At 40.2% G+C, this 17374-nt stretch overlaps 1 protein-coding gene across 3 annotated transcripts in view; it reads right to left on the reverse strand.

Annotated features, from left to right (window-relative positions):
- Positions 1 to 17374, reverse strand: part of Ipo8 (importin 8) — a 62131-nt gene that overhangs the window by 39784 nt on the left and 4973 nt on the right. For 2 of the 3 annotated variants that reach the window (XM_021164776.2, XM_021164775.2), the window contains exons 2-8: positions 15370 to 15451; positions 12523 to 12679; positions 8822 to 8980; positions 7422 to 7578; positions 2925 to 3014; positions 1402 to 1496; positions 612 to 696 (exon numbers count right to left, since the gene is read on the reverse strand). In XM_021164776.2, the coding sequence (XP_021020435.1) occupies positions 612 to 696; positions 1402 to 1496; positions 2925 to 3014; positions 7422 to 7578; positions 8822 to 8980; positions 12523 to 12679; positions 15370 to 15451 (825 nt within the window). The remainder of the gene's footprint in view (positions 1 to 611; positions 697 to 1401; positions 1497 to 2924; positions 3015 to 7421; positions 7579 to 8821; positions 8981 to 12522; positions 12680 to 15369; positions 15452 to 17374) is intronic. The other variant, XM_029478481.1, reaches the window with a different exon arrangement.

Raw genomic sequence — 17374 nt, forward strand, 5'->3', positions numbered from 1 at the left:
GCCCTCCACCCTTGCATCCTCCCCACCAAAACAAAACAAAAAGAAAAAAAAACAAAAAACAAAATCTCACTTGGAACTACAGTGTGTGTCACAGTGTACTATACAGTATACTCTTTGGTCTACACATCTTTACTTGCAAATATTCATTGCACTGAGTCACTGGTCTGGTTCAAGGCCTCTGGTTTCTACTACACTCTCAATATTAGATCCTCACTGGACTCTTCTCAGCTATCCCTCTGGTGGGGTATATGCTGGGTTGACTACACTTGAAACAGCTTTATTCAGAGGGTATAAATCTTCAAATAAAATAAAACAAGGCAAAGCTCAAAGAAATAAGAGACATAAGAAGACAGAGAGCCTAAAATTGGCCAGGTCCACATCATCATCTGAGGCTTCTTTCTAAGTCTAGGAGCCAAGAAAGGCAGTTCTAGTGGAAGCCGATGGAGAATACAAGGTTCTCAAGCTAGTTGTCCTACAGCAGACTCTCACGGCTGCCATTTCATCTTCTTTTAAGTGTGCAACGAATTACCGTGTTAGCAATCTACTTTAAAACAGGCAGGAATACACTCAGTAATAACCATTCTTCTATCTTAAAAGCATGAGTTTATTACCTGTTGAATTCCCACTGCATAGGTTTTCAAAAAAAATTCAGAAAATTCGAAGTATTCTTTTGTGACATTTCCTGGGCTTCCATACCTTAAAATTCAAAGAGGAAACATCTAAGTACTGTGATATTTAAAAACAAAGCACACTTGCTATTTTAAATGCAGATACTGAGAGATATATTCTACTGGGCCATAAAGCTAACACTTTCTCTTTTCAAGATACAATATGAATCAGGAGAAACTCTAAAGATTCTAGAGCACAGCCAGCATTCTGGAAGGAAGCTTCTAACCTCTAAACCAATAACTCCTAGAAGGTATAAAAAGGTTATACCTGACATGTTTTTCAATAAGTGTCCATGTGCACCTTCTTGCACAATTTCTACATATGTCTAATGAAAAAAATGACAAGTTGCACAGAGTAGAATAGAGCTAAAGGCTGTACATCTTTGTTATGATCTCTGGGCAGCAGGTACAAGCCTGCTTTAAACAGCTGGTAAAACTGTGCCCTCTGTGGGTTTTGTGCTTTGGTTTTTTGATTGTATGAGACAGCATCCTTTAGCTCAGGTTGGCCTCCAACTCATTAAGTAGCTGAGAATAACTTTAAACTCCTGACCCTCCTCCCTCCACTTCCCCGAGGCTTAGAAGCAAGTACCACTATGCAAAGCTACTCTCTGTGGTTTTAAAGACAAAAGAAAAAATGATATTGTGTATGACATCAGGGAGACACTCAACTCTAGTACACCTAATACCACGATGCCAACTGTAACATCATTGCTATAGTTAAGCAGGGCAATACCGTTCAAAGAGACGAGCGACAATGTGCAGAGCCCACTTCTTACACTTCCACCACACCAGCTCTGGTCGGTCATCCTCATCAATTTGAAGAGTCTCCTAAGAGGAGAAAAACATCCAAGTCAGATTTTTGCCTAAGAAGATTTATAAAAACAGCATAAATTTTAGTATAGATTAAGTCATAGCTGGGCAAACTGAGACTTACTTTACTTACTTTACGGGTAGCTAGTTAAGAATTAAATAAGTTAAGCCTATCTTTCCTGGCCAGTGTTGGTGTTCACACTGATCTCCAAGAGAAGCAAGTAGGCAGAAACAAAACACAAGCACCAAGTCACCTGATAGATTCTGAGAGGATGAGAGGTTCTGAGTTTGGATGTGGGCAACAGTAACAAGACTGTTGTCAAAAATAACTCAACTGTTTATTGCTTATGTGGGCACACTGAAACTTGGAATAATTTGTTTCAAATATAGACAATGAAGAAGATAGGAACAAAGGACATGCTTAGTATATGTGAGAGACCCTGAGTTCAACCTCGGCACTTAAATATGTAAGAAAGAGATATGGACACAAAAGGAATGGAAAACATTTTCAAGACAATTCAAATTCTTAAAATACAAACGTTAACTTGACAAACAGCCACTGCAGATCACAGTGGAATACTTTCACCTGGAAAAAAGGTGACTTAGAACCCTGCCTGTGAGCACCTGCAGCACGCTCAGCCAGTGTGCATTAAAGTACATGCCTGAAGCTCTGTTTCTGCTTATAAGGTTTGCTGGAAGCCCAACACTTTCAGGAAGCAATGACTCAGCCACTGAGTTCCACCCCAGCCAAGTACTGAACTACATTCTTAGAGTTAACAGCTTAAATATTAAAACTACCTGGATATCAAGCAATGAAACACTCAGTTAAAATGACAATATGCAAACAGTGGGCCTGCATGATGGCTCAGTAGGTAAAGGTGCCTATACTGCACTCGATGACCTGACTTTGATCCCCAAGATCCACATGGTTGAAAGAAAGGACCACAAATGTCCTCTGACCCCTACACATATACCATGGTGTGATTCCATACACACATACCACCTACCTATACAAACATCCACTAACGAAAATTTTAAGTGTAAAATAAAAATTTTAAAGAATAGTTATAGCCAGAAAAATATTAATAACATTTATTTTTCATTTTTGGTGAAAAACAAATATAAAAGTACATGTACTGTTTTTATAAGTAAAATTCTAAACATACGTGCAGAAAAAAAGACTAGAGGGATATGTAGCAAGGTTTAAAATGTTTTAACCAGTATAAATAAGGTTAAACATAGTTACTGTTTTAATATTCTTGCTGATCTGATGTTCTAAAAATGAACATTATAATTATATATTTACAGTATTTTATAAGTTAATATGAGAGAAGGTTTCTGGTTTTGTTTTTGGGTTGTTTTTGTTTAACTGCAGACCAGACAGTGAATCAGCATTAAGTATCCCATCAATACATTTGCAGGCTTTCCTCCAGAGTTCTGACTTACCGGAGGGACCGTCCTATCAATGATGGTACGAAAGATCTCCATCCACGTTGTCATGGTCTGGTGATTCACCAGCTGAAGAGGCAGTGCATACTAGAAAACAGAGCAGCAGTAGGCAGTGATCCCTCCTGCCCATAAAACCCAGCATTTTATATCTTCTGGGATAATATCTGAGCAAGATACTAACACTAACTCCTCATTTAATCTAAAATTTAACCTTAAAACATCCATCATCAAATATGTATTTTTAGCAGCTAAGAGGCAACAAGGTCTCATACATCACAGGTTACCCTAAAACTCACCCAACAGGATGACTCTGGACCCCTGGTCTTCCTGCCCCCAGGTGCTGGATACTGAAACTACAGGTGTGCGCCACCATACCTAGCTCTATGTAGCACAGGGGATTGAACCCAGGGTTTCAGGTATCAAGGAAAGAACCTGAATTACTTTCCCAGCCCTCTTGTTTGTTTATCTGGTTGGCTTGCTGGCTGGTTGATTGGTTGGTTGGCTTTCCTTTGTGTTGCAGGATATTTCTAGGTGTGTGCTCAGCCCTTAGCACAGACCTTTATTCCTTTGACTGGAATACAGACACATCCTTAGTACACAACTTTAATCCCTGACAGTGAAGGTAAAGTTAACTGATAGAAGGAAGCACCCACGTATGAAAGTGGTGTCTAATTGAGAAGCAGACAAAGTGACGAATCAGAAAAAAATATGACAGAATAGGATACGCCCAACTCTCTAGAGGAGAGGAAAGAGAAGCTACTTAAGAGAGAGCAGCAAAGAGAGAAAGGAGGCAGTTTTGCCAGGAGAGTTATAGAAAGATGAGCTGTGGATAAAGAACAAGCTAGACACAGGTGAAGACAGAACAAGGCAGAGAATGAGAAGGAGCCAGAAGATTAGAACATACTACCATACTATGAGGCCAAGCAGAGCAATTCAGTCAGAAACTGAGAGAAGCACGACTGAGTCAGTCAGCTTGGAGAGGAGTTTGAGCCAGAACAGCTGAGTTAAACCAGCCAAGAACAGCTGAGTTAAACCAGCCAACAGAGTTCAGAAAGAACTAGAAAGGGTGAGCTTATTCAACAGTAAACCTCAGAGGCTGAAAACATTCTAGGCCTGGATAAGATTGTACAGACTAGAATCTTCCAGGACTAGGCCTAGGTTAGCAGACTGGGGCAATAAGCCTCAGAGATGACAATGACTACACACAAATAAAAGTTACATTTACATTTTGAAACAAAGTCTCTTGTAGCCCAAGCTAGCTTCAAATATGCTATGGAGCCAAAGATAGCCTTGAAATCTTAAATCTTCCCATCTCTGCTCCAAAAATACTAGAATTACAAACATTTACAACCCATACCTGTTTTTGAAATATAAATCTTTTAAATTTAGAAATATACATGTCATTGGCTGTTTCTCTGGTCTACCATTAAAAAAGAAAGATTTTACATCAATAAGATCTCTTTTACTTCACATACATTTTGGGCTATTTTTACAACTTCCTCTTCATGTATCAAACTTTTAATTATAAGCACTTTGATGAAAATCTTCACCTCACTAAATGCACACAAAGCTCTTTTTCAATCCCCATTTTCTACTTTGCAGTCCAATCCCTATAATGACTTCTGTTCAGGCTTCTATCTCCCCTGCTGTGCCATGAGCTGCAGGGAGCTGCCTCCACACCCACTGCTCTACTGTCCCCTAGCAAGGTACTGGTGACATCCCTGCCATTTCACAAAGCTCTCACTCCAGCTGGGAGAATGTGGATGCAGGGGCGGGGATAGTGAAGGGGGAGAGGAGAGAGGTGGCTAGGAGTATGCTATTTCACACCTACAAGCTGGACATGATGAGCTGCTTACAAAACCATCACCCAGGAGTCAGGTAGGAGGCAAAGGCAGAAAGACTGACATGAGTTTGAGGAGTGGGATTCTGTCTCCAAAAAAGAGGCTGAGAAAGGTCAAAAAAAAAAAAAAAAAGTCACACTTTATTCTAAGTGCCACATAGGAGGGAGGCATTTGGGCTTAAACTCAGGTCCATAGGAGGAGGAGCAGGCAGGGGGTTAGGCAGAAGTAGTGACTCCTGTAGTATGTGTGAAAGCCTCTACACAGAGAATTGCTACTTAAGACAAAGTCAACCTCATTGAATCAGACATTGGACAGCAGTTCCTCTGGACTGTCTGTATCACAGCCAGTCGACTCTAATTCTGACATCATGATCATGATGGCAGCTTCACTTCTCAAATCAGGTTTGTTTTTTTGTTTGTTTGTTTGTTTTTTAATTTTGCCTCATCAGAGAAGTATATTACCATACTAATATATAACAGATTACCAAAATCAGTTAAAAGATATTAGAATGTCTCATCTTCTGTTTTTGTCTGTTTTTTTTTTTTTTTTTATGTGTTTGAGAGATTTTTCTTCCTGTGTCCGTTAGCCAAGTATAAAGAATCCACAGAAAACTCATGTCACCAGCCTTCATGTTACCAATCAGTGCTTGGCTCTGTTTTCCCAGCAAGAAAGGCTAGTCCAGCCCCAAATACACAGGCTATTATTGTTGTTGGTATGATGCCCCAGTGTAAAGGAGGCTAAGGGAGATCTCTAGCACTGACTCTAGAAAAGAGACCACGTAGCTTTCTTCCCCAGAAGTTCAGAAAATGTGGAAGAATATATTTCTCTATAGCCTACTTTCTTTTCTCTTGTGAGATCTGCTTCCTTCCATCTATCCTGAAAAAAAAAAAGACTTAAAAAAAAATCTGCCTTCAGCTGCCATTATTAAAAGCATATAAAGCCAGGCAAGGTGGCTATACCTTAATTCCAGCATTCAGGAGGCAAAGGCAAGCAGATCTCTGTAAGAAGCCAGCCTGATGTACATAATGAGGCCTACAACAGCCAGAAGTGAACAGAGAAACCAGTCTCAAAAAGCCAAAAATAAGCAAATAAATAAATAAATAAACTTATTATATATATACATATATAAAACAAGAGAATATAACTCCAGCTGTGTAGTGATACTAAAATAGTCCAAAGATGCCCAAGTCAAAATGAAGAACAGATCCCAGCTCTCCTGCCTCCCTAGCTCAGATAAACCAAACTCATAGCACAAGGAATTATAAAGAGAGCACAGAACAGAGCTTTAATCCATTCACATTGAGGCTGACCCCAATTCTTCTTCCCTGGCTGAAATCATTTACTCAAGTTTTTTTCAAGTATCAATGTTAAATATCCTCAAACTTTAAAGACTTTCCATCCCTATCTTCTAACTATTTTTAAATTACCATAGTAGTAGCCCTTATAGCTTAAGTCAAAGAAAACGTGCGGACGGCATAAAGGCCATAGATAAGCATGGGACAATCCAGGGAAAGTTAAATACAAAGCTGATCTCTCCAAAGGGAAAAGATATTTGGCTGTTTCTCCTGGAATGCTGGGGAGAATATAGTTTACAACCTGGTGATCTTCTGCTACCTGTTGGGCCAGGCTCTGCCCAGAACCTCCAGAATATTATGTTTGATTATCCCAGACTTTTTCCCCCTAAAACCTTGCGCTTTACTTCCAAGCCATGAAACTCATTCTTGTGAGACATCATCTGTACAATAGCCTAAGTGATTTCTGTGGTATCTTAGGGCCAGCTATTATGTTTACCTTGATGAAGCCACATGTGTACTTTGTAAGAAGCTTCAATGCAAACATGCTTTAAGCTTTGTCATACTCATGGGCCTGAATTAATTGCTATCGAACACTCTTTCCAAAATTGTGCTGTACTTAAATATGGCTAAAGTAAAATGATCTGGGTAAGACTCCAAAAATTCTTAGCCCAGCACTGGTCACCAAAGTCAGACTAACCTGGGTTTCACTCTAACTGCCCCCTGATCGTTTTTCCCTGCCTGCTATAAAGCCTACAAAGACCCTCCTCCACAAGAGCCACTAAATTTGTGTTGGCTTAAATTTGGCTGAAGATGAAAAAAGGCCATCAATGTGATCTCCCATTAAGAGGGACTCTATTTTCTTTCTTCTCCTCCTATAAACACAACTAACCAGCAAACAGGGCACCTTGAATCTAAACGCAAGTTTTAGGTCAAGCAACACCTGGGGTTCTTTATAACTTGGAACTTTAGACGAAGAAAGACAGCACACAGACACCAAACTTAACTTTGGATGCCCAGTGATCATGGCTAACAGTACATTTCTGTGAGCCTGATTCTAAGGTAAAAATATGATTCTAAATAATGACTGGGGGGGCTGGTGAGATGGCTCAGTGGGTAAGAGCACCCGACTGCTCTTCCAAAGGTCTGAAGTTCAAATCCCAGCAACCACATGGTGGCTCACAACCACCTGTAATGAGATCTGATGCCCTCTTCTGGTGTGTCTGAAGACAGCTACAGCGTACTTACATTAAATAAATAAATAAATAAATCTTTTTTAAAAAAAATTAATGACTGACGCTTCTACAGGGTACACACAAACTCAAGGTTCTTCCGAGTTCATCTTCTGCAGTCACACCGACCTGAACGAGAGCATAGAATATTTTCAGAATCTGTTTCTGCAGCAACACGGAGTAATGGGAGGCATCCGGAAGCAGCTGCAGGATTTGCTGTTGAATTCTAGGCAGAAATATCTGCATGGCTGCCAGGAGAGGCTCTCTTTCTTCTGCTTTTTTATATCTGCAGGAGCAAAGACAGAGAATTAGAAGGTAATGATTTCTACTTCCCAGTGAGCTGTAAACACCGAGTGAAAAAGACTTGTTAACCATACAAGACAGAAAGTAATGAAACACGGGCTTAAATTTCCTACGAAGCTGTTGCAATGGAGTTGGAAGAAATTCTGAAAGGATAAATTCTCGTTTCAGGCAGCCACAAAATCTTTGTTCAAACGTTGGGACTAGTTTAAGAATCCAACAATGAACAACTGTAATCCTAGTTCTCAGGAGCTAAGACAGAAGGATCATGATTTCAAGACCAGCCTGAACTTACAAAGCAAAATCTGTCTGAAAATGCCAAGGGCTGGGGATGTGGCTCATGAAAAAGGCCCTGGGTTGGTTTGTTATGCAGCAATGGGAAGGAAGGAGGGGGGGGGGGGGGGGGGGGGGGGGAGGGAGGGAGGGAGGGAGGGAGGGTGGATCAATCCAATACTATTTAGTAATTTTATATGGAAATTCTTTTAGTATTTAAGTTAACTCTCATCAAACCATAATTCATCCTATGAAATGAAAGTTGATCTGCTAGCTTAGACACACACATTCTGCAGGGTAAATAACATGGAAAATTTTTTCTCATATCACCCTTCACTGAGAGTAAATATACTTTACAAGCCTGGGTGTTCTCAGTTCACTTGTATGGTTGCCAATCTAAAATTATTTTCTAAATAGAAAGTCTATACAACTTTCTAAACTATCATCTTGAACAAAAACTACATGGGCTGTGATCTCAGCACTTAGGAGGCTAAGGCAGAAGGATGGCTGTGCGTTCAAGGCCAGCTTGATCTACTAAGTGATACTGTTCAAAACAAAGAAAAACTACAGGATTGCATATACAAAAGCAGCGCTCATCTTAAAACCCCCAAAAATAACATTAACTGCTATCCAAGTCTTGTACCTCACCAGCAACTTTCATGGAAATGTCTCAAAGAACTTTACACTTCCTACATTTTCTCATCAGAAAAGTGTCTGATTTCTGTATCTGAGGTATATCTACAGCAACAGCTAAAGAAAGTACCACCACTCGCTGCCTTGGAACTCAGCAGTGTACACCAGAAAGGCTGAGCACCACTGACCAACTACAGCAAGTGAACACAGTTTGTCTCAGCGTTTTCCACGATGAACTTATTTTGCCAAGCCCCACAGCAGACTGATCTACGAGCCTGAGGCTGCAGGACACCGTCTCTCTTTGCTAGTAGGAATGAACTTACTCATAGGTCTTCACCAGCTGATATAAGCACAATAAACTGCCAAGCCAGCTCCCACTGTTTGGTGACTGCAAGTAGTAGTCTATCTTGTCGACCACTGCAGGCCAGTGACCAGGAAAATCGTGTCTAATGATGACTCGGAGACACATTGTTAACTGGACTCTGTGAGGTGGGAAAGAAAATGCGCAAATTCAAGCAGTTAAGAGTATCATCCCCCAAAGAACTAAAATATTGATATAATGTTCTCCAACTCCCTTTACGTTTGTTATACACCTACAGACAGGCACCACTGAGCATGGATAACATTGAGAAATGTGTCATTAGCAAGTTCAAATTTGGGTGAAAACCAGAGTATACCTTTATAACCTAGATGCTCATCCAGTTACATCTAAGGAGATCTAATCACATGGGACATGACTGTATACACTGCAAACTTATGCAGCAAAAGACTGTATACATGTAGCCACCATATGAGAAAAAGTAATCCTGCTAAAAAAACCTTCTCAGTGGCACAATTTACTGAGAATAAACAGAATGGGGGAACTCAAATAAATGAAACCTCCATCTTACCCTAAAGGTATTTTAGTGGGCCCTGCACCTCACTTGGACAGCACAATAGATCTCACCCTGGTAGAGGGAGTGAGGATGAGCTAGACACGAGGGTATGAGCACAAAAGAGCTGTCCCTGCCACTCATCTGCCATGAGGTGGTGTGGAGGTGATACCCTCTCACCCTCACCATCTGCAGCAGTGAGTAAAGCTGGCCCTGGGGTCATGAGAGCAGGAGATCTGGTCCTGCCCTCACCAGCTGCAGTACTGGGGAGAGTGGGCCCCACACCTTAACTGGGGAGCACAGTGGAGCTGGCTTTTATGGCATGGGTGGAGGTGAGTCATGAGCACTGAAGGCATGAGAGTGGGAGAGCTGACCCTGCCCCTTGCCAGCTGCAGCATTGGGTGAACTAGCTGAGGCATTGCTGGAGAGCTCACCCTGGTACTGTGAGTGCAGGAGAACTGGTGGGCTGACCAACTCAGTGATCACTTAGGCCCAGATGCAGGGCCTTGAGTTGGTCCACCCCAACATCTACCTCAGCTATGAGCTGCAGAAGCATGTGAACGGAAACCCAAAGCTGCAGGATCTCCATGACACAGGGCCACAAGAAGAGAAGTCCTGATGAGGATCCAGTATTGATGCTATAGCAGAAGCCAGAGGCCTTGAACCAGACCAATGACTCATTACAATAAACATTTACAAATAATGATGTGTAAACAGAAGGGCCTACTGTGGGACACACTGTGACACATTACAGCTTCTATGAAGAGATTTTTTTTAGGTTTTGTCTTTTGCTTCATTTTCTTTGTGGGGTTGCAAGGGTAGAGGGCGGATATGAAGGGACGAGGATATATGGTGTGAAAATCACAAAGAATCAGTAAAAAGTTAAAAAATAAATTTTAAAAGATTGTCAAAAAATTCAAAGTATACAGCAAATCTACCTCAACTCTGTAAAAATTCTTACTTGTTTTATTTTATATTTGAGTCTTCATATCCAGAAGGAGCGGCATATATAGGGTCCTGGGTTTGATCTACAGCACACAGAAAGAGAGAGAGAGAGAGAGAGAGAGAGAGAGAGAGAAAGAAAGAGAAAGAGAGAGAAACAGAGAGAGAGAAACAGAGAGAGAAACAGAGAGAGAGAGAAACAGAGAGAGAGAAAGAAAGAGAGAGAGAGATACAGAGAGAGAAAGACAGAGACAGAGAGACAGACAGAGGCACACAGAGAGAAGGGATAACAACATATAGATTATGTATACACATGCAGATAGATGATACATACATACATAAATATATACAGAGATATGCCAACACATAGGTGATGATAGATAGATGATAGATATGTATATATACATACAAATATAGATATATAGGCAGACAGATACACATGTGACTACCAAATGGGCAAGCCTAGGGCTGGTGTGTGGTTCATTGGTAGAGTACCTCTCTGTGTATAAAGTATATGTATACATATACACAATTTGTCAACTGGATAAACCTAGCTCTCATCAGTTAAGAAAGAGACAGTATGGTACATTGTACCCGTGAAAATACACACTAATTCTTGTACTGTAAATACAACAAATATGGATTTACAAGGCAATTTCTGAAAAATAGGAAATTGAAGAACCACTACCAAAGAAATAAGTGGGGAAAAAAAGCAACAAAAGAAATAAAACAGAAAAAGGAATATGCAAGATGCTATTTAGTACAGTCATCACTTCTCAGTGAGATCTCATCTGTAACTAGGATTGAAAAGAAAACAAAGGGGAAGCAAAAATGTTCCTTCTACAAAGTACCACTGTTACTACCAAGTATGTCCTCATGAAGTCATTTGATTAGAGAATTAACCTGCCAAAATTAGAATTCCAAACTGTGATTTCTGCTGAGCTGTTCATTTGTGAGGAAGTTTTACGTAGCCCAGACTGGAGATGACCTTAAACTTCTGATGCGCCTGCTTCTATGTCCCAAGTATTGGGATTCACACATGTACCACTACACCCCACTACACTACACCATTGCATGCAGTGCTAGGAACTGAACCCAAGGTCTCTTGCATGCTAGGAAAGCAGCCTACCAACTGAGCTACCTCCTCAGTCTCAGGGTTCCAAATGGTAAAAAATAAATAATAAACTAGTGTTCAGTCGGGCATTCAACAACGTAGATCTGTAAAAACTGAGGAAAAAAATTAAGCTGCATATTGTATCTTCCTTACAGTACAAAAGGGATTTTCTCTGCAGTACTTGTAAATGAAATCAGTAGTACCTTCATGTAAATGAAATGAAGCAGTACCTTCAAAGGTCCTTAGTTCATGAGAGGAGCAAAGTCACTGAGAACTGTCTCATAAAACACAGGGGTTTCCTGTCTACTACTACAACACAGGCATAAAGCATAGCTAAAACTTTTCACTTTTTAGGATTTCATCTTGAGATGGGCCTCGTGGTCCATTTCTCAGTTCAAGCCAAGTGCAAGACAGGCAAGGAGAGCTACCCCTGCGTGCTGCTTTAGAACCACTGGGAGATGCAGGAGATCGGGAAACAAGCATCCTCACAGACGAACAGACAATGGTTTTGAGAGGTTCCTGGGACACAACTGGCGTATGGGGAACCAATGAGAATAAGGATGCTCTTCTTCAGTGAGTACCTGTGCTCTCCTAGCTACAGAAACAACTACGCAATAATTCAACATCCCCACCATTCATCCCTTGCCCCTCCCCCTCCATCTGCAAAGGAAATTTCATTACTGGCTCATATGTTGAAGGAAATTTGTTTCTACTCTAAGATTGTGAAATTCGTAACTCCACAGCTATGCTGTCTAATATATAGAACTAAAAACGCATTTTCTGGTCTGGAAACATAGCTTAGTTGGTAAAAACTTGCCCAGAATACAAGAGGTCCTCTGTTTAAGCTCCAGCTCTACATTTATCAATCTTAGCAGTATACAGCTGTAATCCCAGCAATTGAGAATGGAGACAGGAGGACTAGAAGTTCAAGGCCATCCTTGGTCACACAGTATACTTGAGACTAGCCTGGGATATATGAGACCTGTCTCAAAAAATAAAAAATACATACACACAAACAAAGCTGAAGACTATATACCTAATAGTCCCAGCCAAGGCCAAATGACTCCTCAGATCATGCAGACAGGGTGTGGCCTACCTCACCAGATCTGGAGACCGAATTATCCCTTCCACAATGTTGTCACGGATCTGCTGCCGGTCGTTCTCATGAATATTGAATGGAAATATCACTTCTCCTGGTGGAGGCTCCCTGTCTGGCCAGTATTGTGTCACCATGTTCTTCAGGTAGATGGCAGCTGAGTTTAAGAGAAAAACAGATGTGGTTGGACTCAGCCTTACAATTCAGTCTTGTACAATACAATGCCCACCCAAGATGGAAAAGCTTACAGGTGCAAAAGTTCCCCAACTTGGGAAGGGAAGATGGGAAGAATTCAAGAATTTTATTTGGGAGTCCCACAGGAACAGCCCACCAAGCTGGAGGACATCCTTGAGTGACATAGACATGACCTTGGAATCATGTCCAAGTTTTCAGACTGAGTACAAATACAGTGTCATCAGGAAATTTCCCTTTTCTCAAACTTAACAGTAAACCTGCTATCTGCTGCTGATCCTATCCCCTGTCACCCTGTACATTCAGGAGTATTTGTGCCCTTATAGCACTGGTAATTTAATTTAATTCTTTGATATATTATTTATAATTCATAAATAGACATCCACTCTCAAATATATTTGGAAAATCTCAAGAAATCTGTATCCCTATCTATCAAAATATATAAATCAATTACTTTGTTTCTACTTTTTTCAACATTGGACAAAAAGACATTTGGAAGAAATTAGCTGAATTACTGCTATGAGACTGCTTTATTTTGTTTGGTGTATGTTTGTGGTATGTGTATACATGCATATTCACATGTGTGTGGGAGCATGTGAGGGAGGAGGGATTGTGTATGCACATGCATGCATGTAGAGGCCCAGAGTTTCTTCTTGATTACTATCAACTTATTTACTAAGGCAGGAGCTGAGCTGGATGTGGAGGCCAACTCTGGGCTAGTCATCTTGCTCTAAGAAACCAACATTGCCTTTGGGTGATAGGATTACAGGAGGCCACCAGGTATGGCTGGCTGTCATGCAGGTTCTGGGAATCAGAACGTGGATCCTCACTCGTGCATTTCATCCACTGAGCTAGCTCCCCAGTGTAATAAGAGATGTGGCTAGACATAGTGATGCACTGCCTTAACCCCAGCACATGCGGAAGTTGAGAAAGAAAGACTGCTTCAAGTCTAAAGCCAATCTGAGCTATATAATCAACTCAAAGTTGAGATCTTGTCTCAAAGAGAGGAAAGAGAAAAAAAAGAATATGAAGTTTTTTAACCATTCCAGTTTAATACTTAGTATAAACACATATTCTCAAACGTGTATAAAGACAGACATGTTTCCGAAGAGCGCCCCAGCTTTCTCTTTCCTTTCTGCTCCCAGCAAAGTTTCTTCTACTTCAATTTTACTATGAATTAAACATGGATAATAAAAGCATTTCACCATTGAAGAAATACATGTTCTGTATTGGTTAAAATGTGACCAAAATTTAACTAAATTATGAACTTGATATCCTATAAGCCCTCTTTCATACATTTTGATGCACCTAGGATTTCAATGTGTTTAAGTTAAAAAAAAAAAAAAACTTTACAGCATGGTAAGCATGCATATATGTGAGAATGTGTATGTGTTTTAAACCAAGCTATGAACTAAGTATCTCATTTACCTCAGTATGATTATTCTATTCTATAATGTGACTGGGTAAGACTACTCATGCAATAAAAAAAAAAGCTAAACATGGTAGTACACGCATAGAAGCCCAGAACTTGAAAGGCAGAGACAGAAAGATCAAAGCCCACCTAGACTAGATGAAAGGGATAAGGGAAGAAGATATACATCAGACATATAAATAAGCTTCATATTTAAAACAAAAAGTCTACTTCCTGGTACTAATTAAAAAAAAGAAAAGGAAAGGGAGGGAGAGAAAGGGGAAGAGAAGGAAGGAAAGAGAGAAAAAGTTCTGGTCCCCATTCAAACATCCATTCAAAGTCGCATGGTGGTGTCACACACCTTTAATCCCAGCCCTGGGGAGGCAGAGGTAGGCAGATTTCTGTAAGTTTGAGGCCAAGGCTATGACACAGAGAAACCCTGTCTCTGAAAAAAAAAAAAAAAAAAAGAAAAGAAAAAAGTCCAAGCAATACACTACATCTGTGAGTTGACACAAATGCCACTAGAACTCAGATCTATAAATCTGTGGTCTTAATCTAAGTGACCTATGGTAATGCTATTGGGATCATAACAAATTAGAGAGATAAATTATTAAAAGTAGAAAAGCAAAATGGAAAACAGCAATGTTAGAAAGGCAAGGAACTGATGGATAGATGAAAGCAGAGAATAAAATAACCAAAAAAACCCAAAAAAAACTAGAGTAGCAGTGAGAACTCAGTATTTACCACTAACTTTTCAAGAGAAAAGAAAATGTCTTAGAAGTATTTCATGTGTTCTTCCTAATTTTTCAAGAGACTTTTGAATACATATTTTTAAATTATATTTTTATTCCTTGAATGTTATATTTAGATAATGTATATTGATCATATCAATACACCACTGCCTCCCTTCAACTCCCCTAGTGATCCCTATGGTATATCCATCCAATCTTCATTTCCTCTTTATTTTTACTGTTATTATTAGTAACCCTGAGTCAAATCAGTGATGCCCTAAGAACCTGAGTGTGTGACCATCCACTGAGGCGTGAGCTTCTTACCATCAGCCACATCACCAAAGGAGAGTGACTCTCCTTCAGCAGCCATCAACTGCCAGCAGCTCTTCCAATAGGGTTGGGGGCCGTAAGGGTCATTCCTGGATCAATGCTGGAATTTTAGCTGTCATGTTCTTGTACAGGTCCTATACAGTACATTGAAACTATTTAGATTGACTTGAAAATGCAACTTACCTGCCTGACGCACAGGGAACTCCACATGGTCAGAGACTATGATCCGAAGCAAGCTGGGGGCAAAATTAATAATCTTGTAGGACTGAAATTACAAAGAAATGCTTTGTAAAAAACGAGGCATTCTGAACAGCTACTAGCACCATTACAAAAACTTTTTTGTTATTTATTTATTTATTTATTGGTCATTTTTTGAGTTAGGGTTTCTCTGTGTAGCCTTAGAACTCCTTCTTTTCTTTTTTTTTTTTTTTTGGTTTTTCGAGACAGGGTTTCTCTGTATAGCCCTGACTGTTCTGGAACTCACTCTGTAGACCAGGCTGGCCTCGAACTCAGAAATCCGCCTACCTCTGCCTCCCGAGTGCTAGGATTAAAGATGTGTACCTCTACTGTCCAGCATAAAGAAAGGCTTTTAACATAAGATAAATTCTGAAGTAAAATGAAGATTATGAAAATATTTTAAGTTAAAAAAAAATCCTTATAACTAATGAATAAAAATGTGAGTAGTTTTATGTTTGACATATATTCCCAAAATGCTCTCCAGAAAGTCTTCAGGTAACTCTCTAAACAGCAGCACATAAGTATTCATTCACCTACCATAAAGACCTGTGAAACCTTAACACCTTATTACTATTTTAAATGATATGTCTTCTGTTACTCAAAGTCCTTTCTGTTGACTATTTCTTCTACAAATTTCTTTTTTTTAAGGTTTATTTATTTGTTATATGTAAGTACACTGTAGCTGTCTTCAGACACTCCAGAAGAGGGCATCAGATTTCGTTAGGGATGGTTGTGAGCCACCATGTGGTTGCTGGGATTTGAACTCGGGACCTTTGGAAGAGCAGTCGGCTCTCTTAACCACTGAGCCATCTTGCCAGCCCTACAAATTTCTTATACCCTTTATCCTTTGAAAGGGGAAATTTCATTTTTTTTATTAATCAACTCTATGAGATATTAACGGGATTGCAATCTAAACCTTTTATTTGACCTCTATGGTAAGACAATAGTGCTACCTTAACAAGATCTAGAATCACCTCCGAGACAAGCCTCTGAACTTATCTGTGAAAGAATTTGTAGTTAAGTGACATGGGATGATGCTCCTTACAAGTAGGGTCTTGGATTGAAGAAAAAGAAGAAAGCCAGCTAACACCAGCATCCATCTCCCTCTGAGTCCTTACTGTGGATACAATGTAACCTAACCAACTGTCCTGGTTACAATGTAACCAGCTGTCTAACGCTCTTAATACCATGCCTTCACCACCATGATGAACTACACCCTCACACTGTGAGCCAAAGCAAACCCTTCCTCCCTTAAACTGCTTTTATCAGGCATTTTCTTACTAGAAGAAGAAAAGCAACTCATATAAGCTACTCACCACAATTGTTTCCTCACAGATTACCTGAGCTTTAATTTTCTTGATATGCACTTTTGACAATCAGAAAACAAAATGTCATCTTCAGAAAACAGAAGCCCAACACAGGGGGAATAAAGACAGAATCATGTTTTTAAATTAAAAAAAAAAAAAAATGACAAGTACTAGAGAGAAAAGCTAGTCCAAAGAGAGCCATTGTGGCACAGACAGCAGAGGACAGGCATTGCTAGGCACAGTCTTCTCAGTATCATAGTGCCTCAGGAATCCATGCTAATGACTTCCTGTTCATCCTGTACACCCATAGGCTGTTTACTCTGGACACCAGTAAGACAGAACCCCATTCCTTCTGACCATATTTACATATGTATCTAGAATCATACCATCCCTCACCCTAGCCTGGAGCTCTGCTTGACTGTTAACTTACAAGCAGTTTCCGCTAGCCATCTCCCAGGGACCTAGCAACAGCTTACATCATCACCTGTCTCCAATACCTGCTGCTGCAGCCAGGTGTGGCATATAAAAGGAATAATCACCACCCTAGCTTTTTCTCTCTCTGTTCCCACGTGTTCCCAGCCAGTCTCCTCTCTCTCTCTCTCTCTCTCTCTCTCTCTCTCTCTCTCTCTCTCTCTCTCTCTCTC

This window comes from Mus caroli, chromosome 6, assembly GCF_900094665.2.
Source record: "Mus caroli chromosome 6, CAROLI_EIJ_v1.1, whole genome shotgun sequence".
Lineage (NCBI taxonomy): Eukaryota > Metazoa > Chordata > Mammalia > Rodentia > Muridae > Mus > Mus caroli.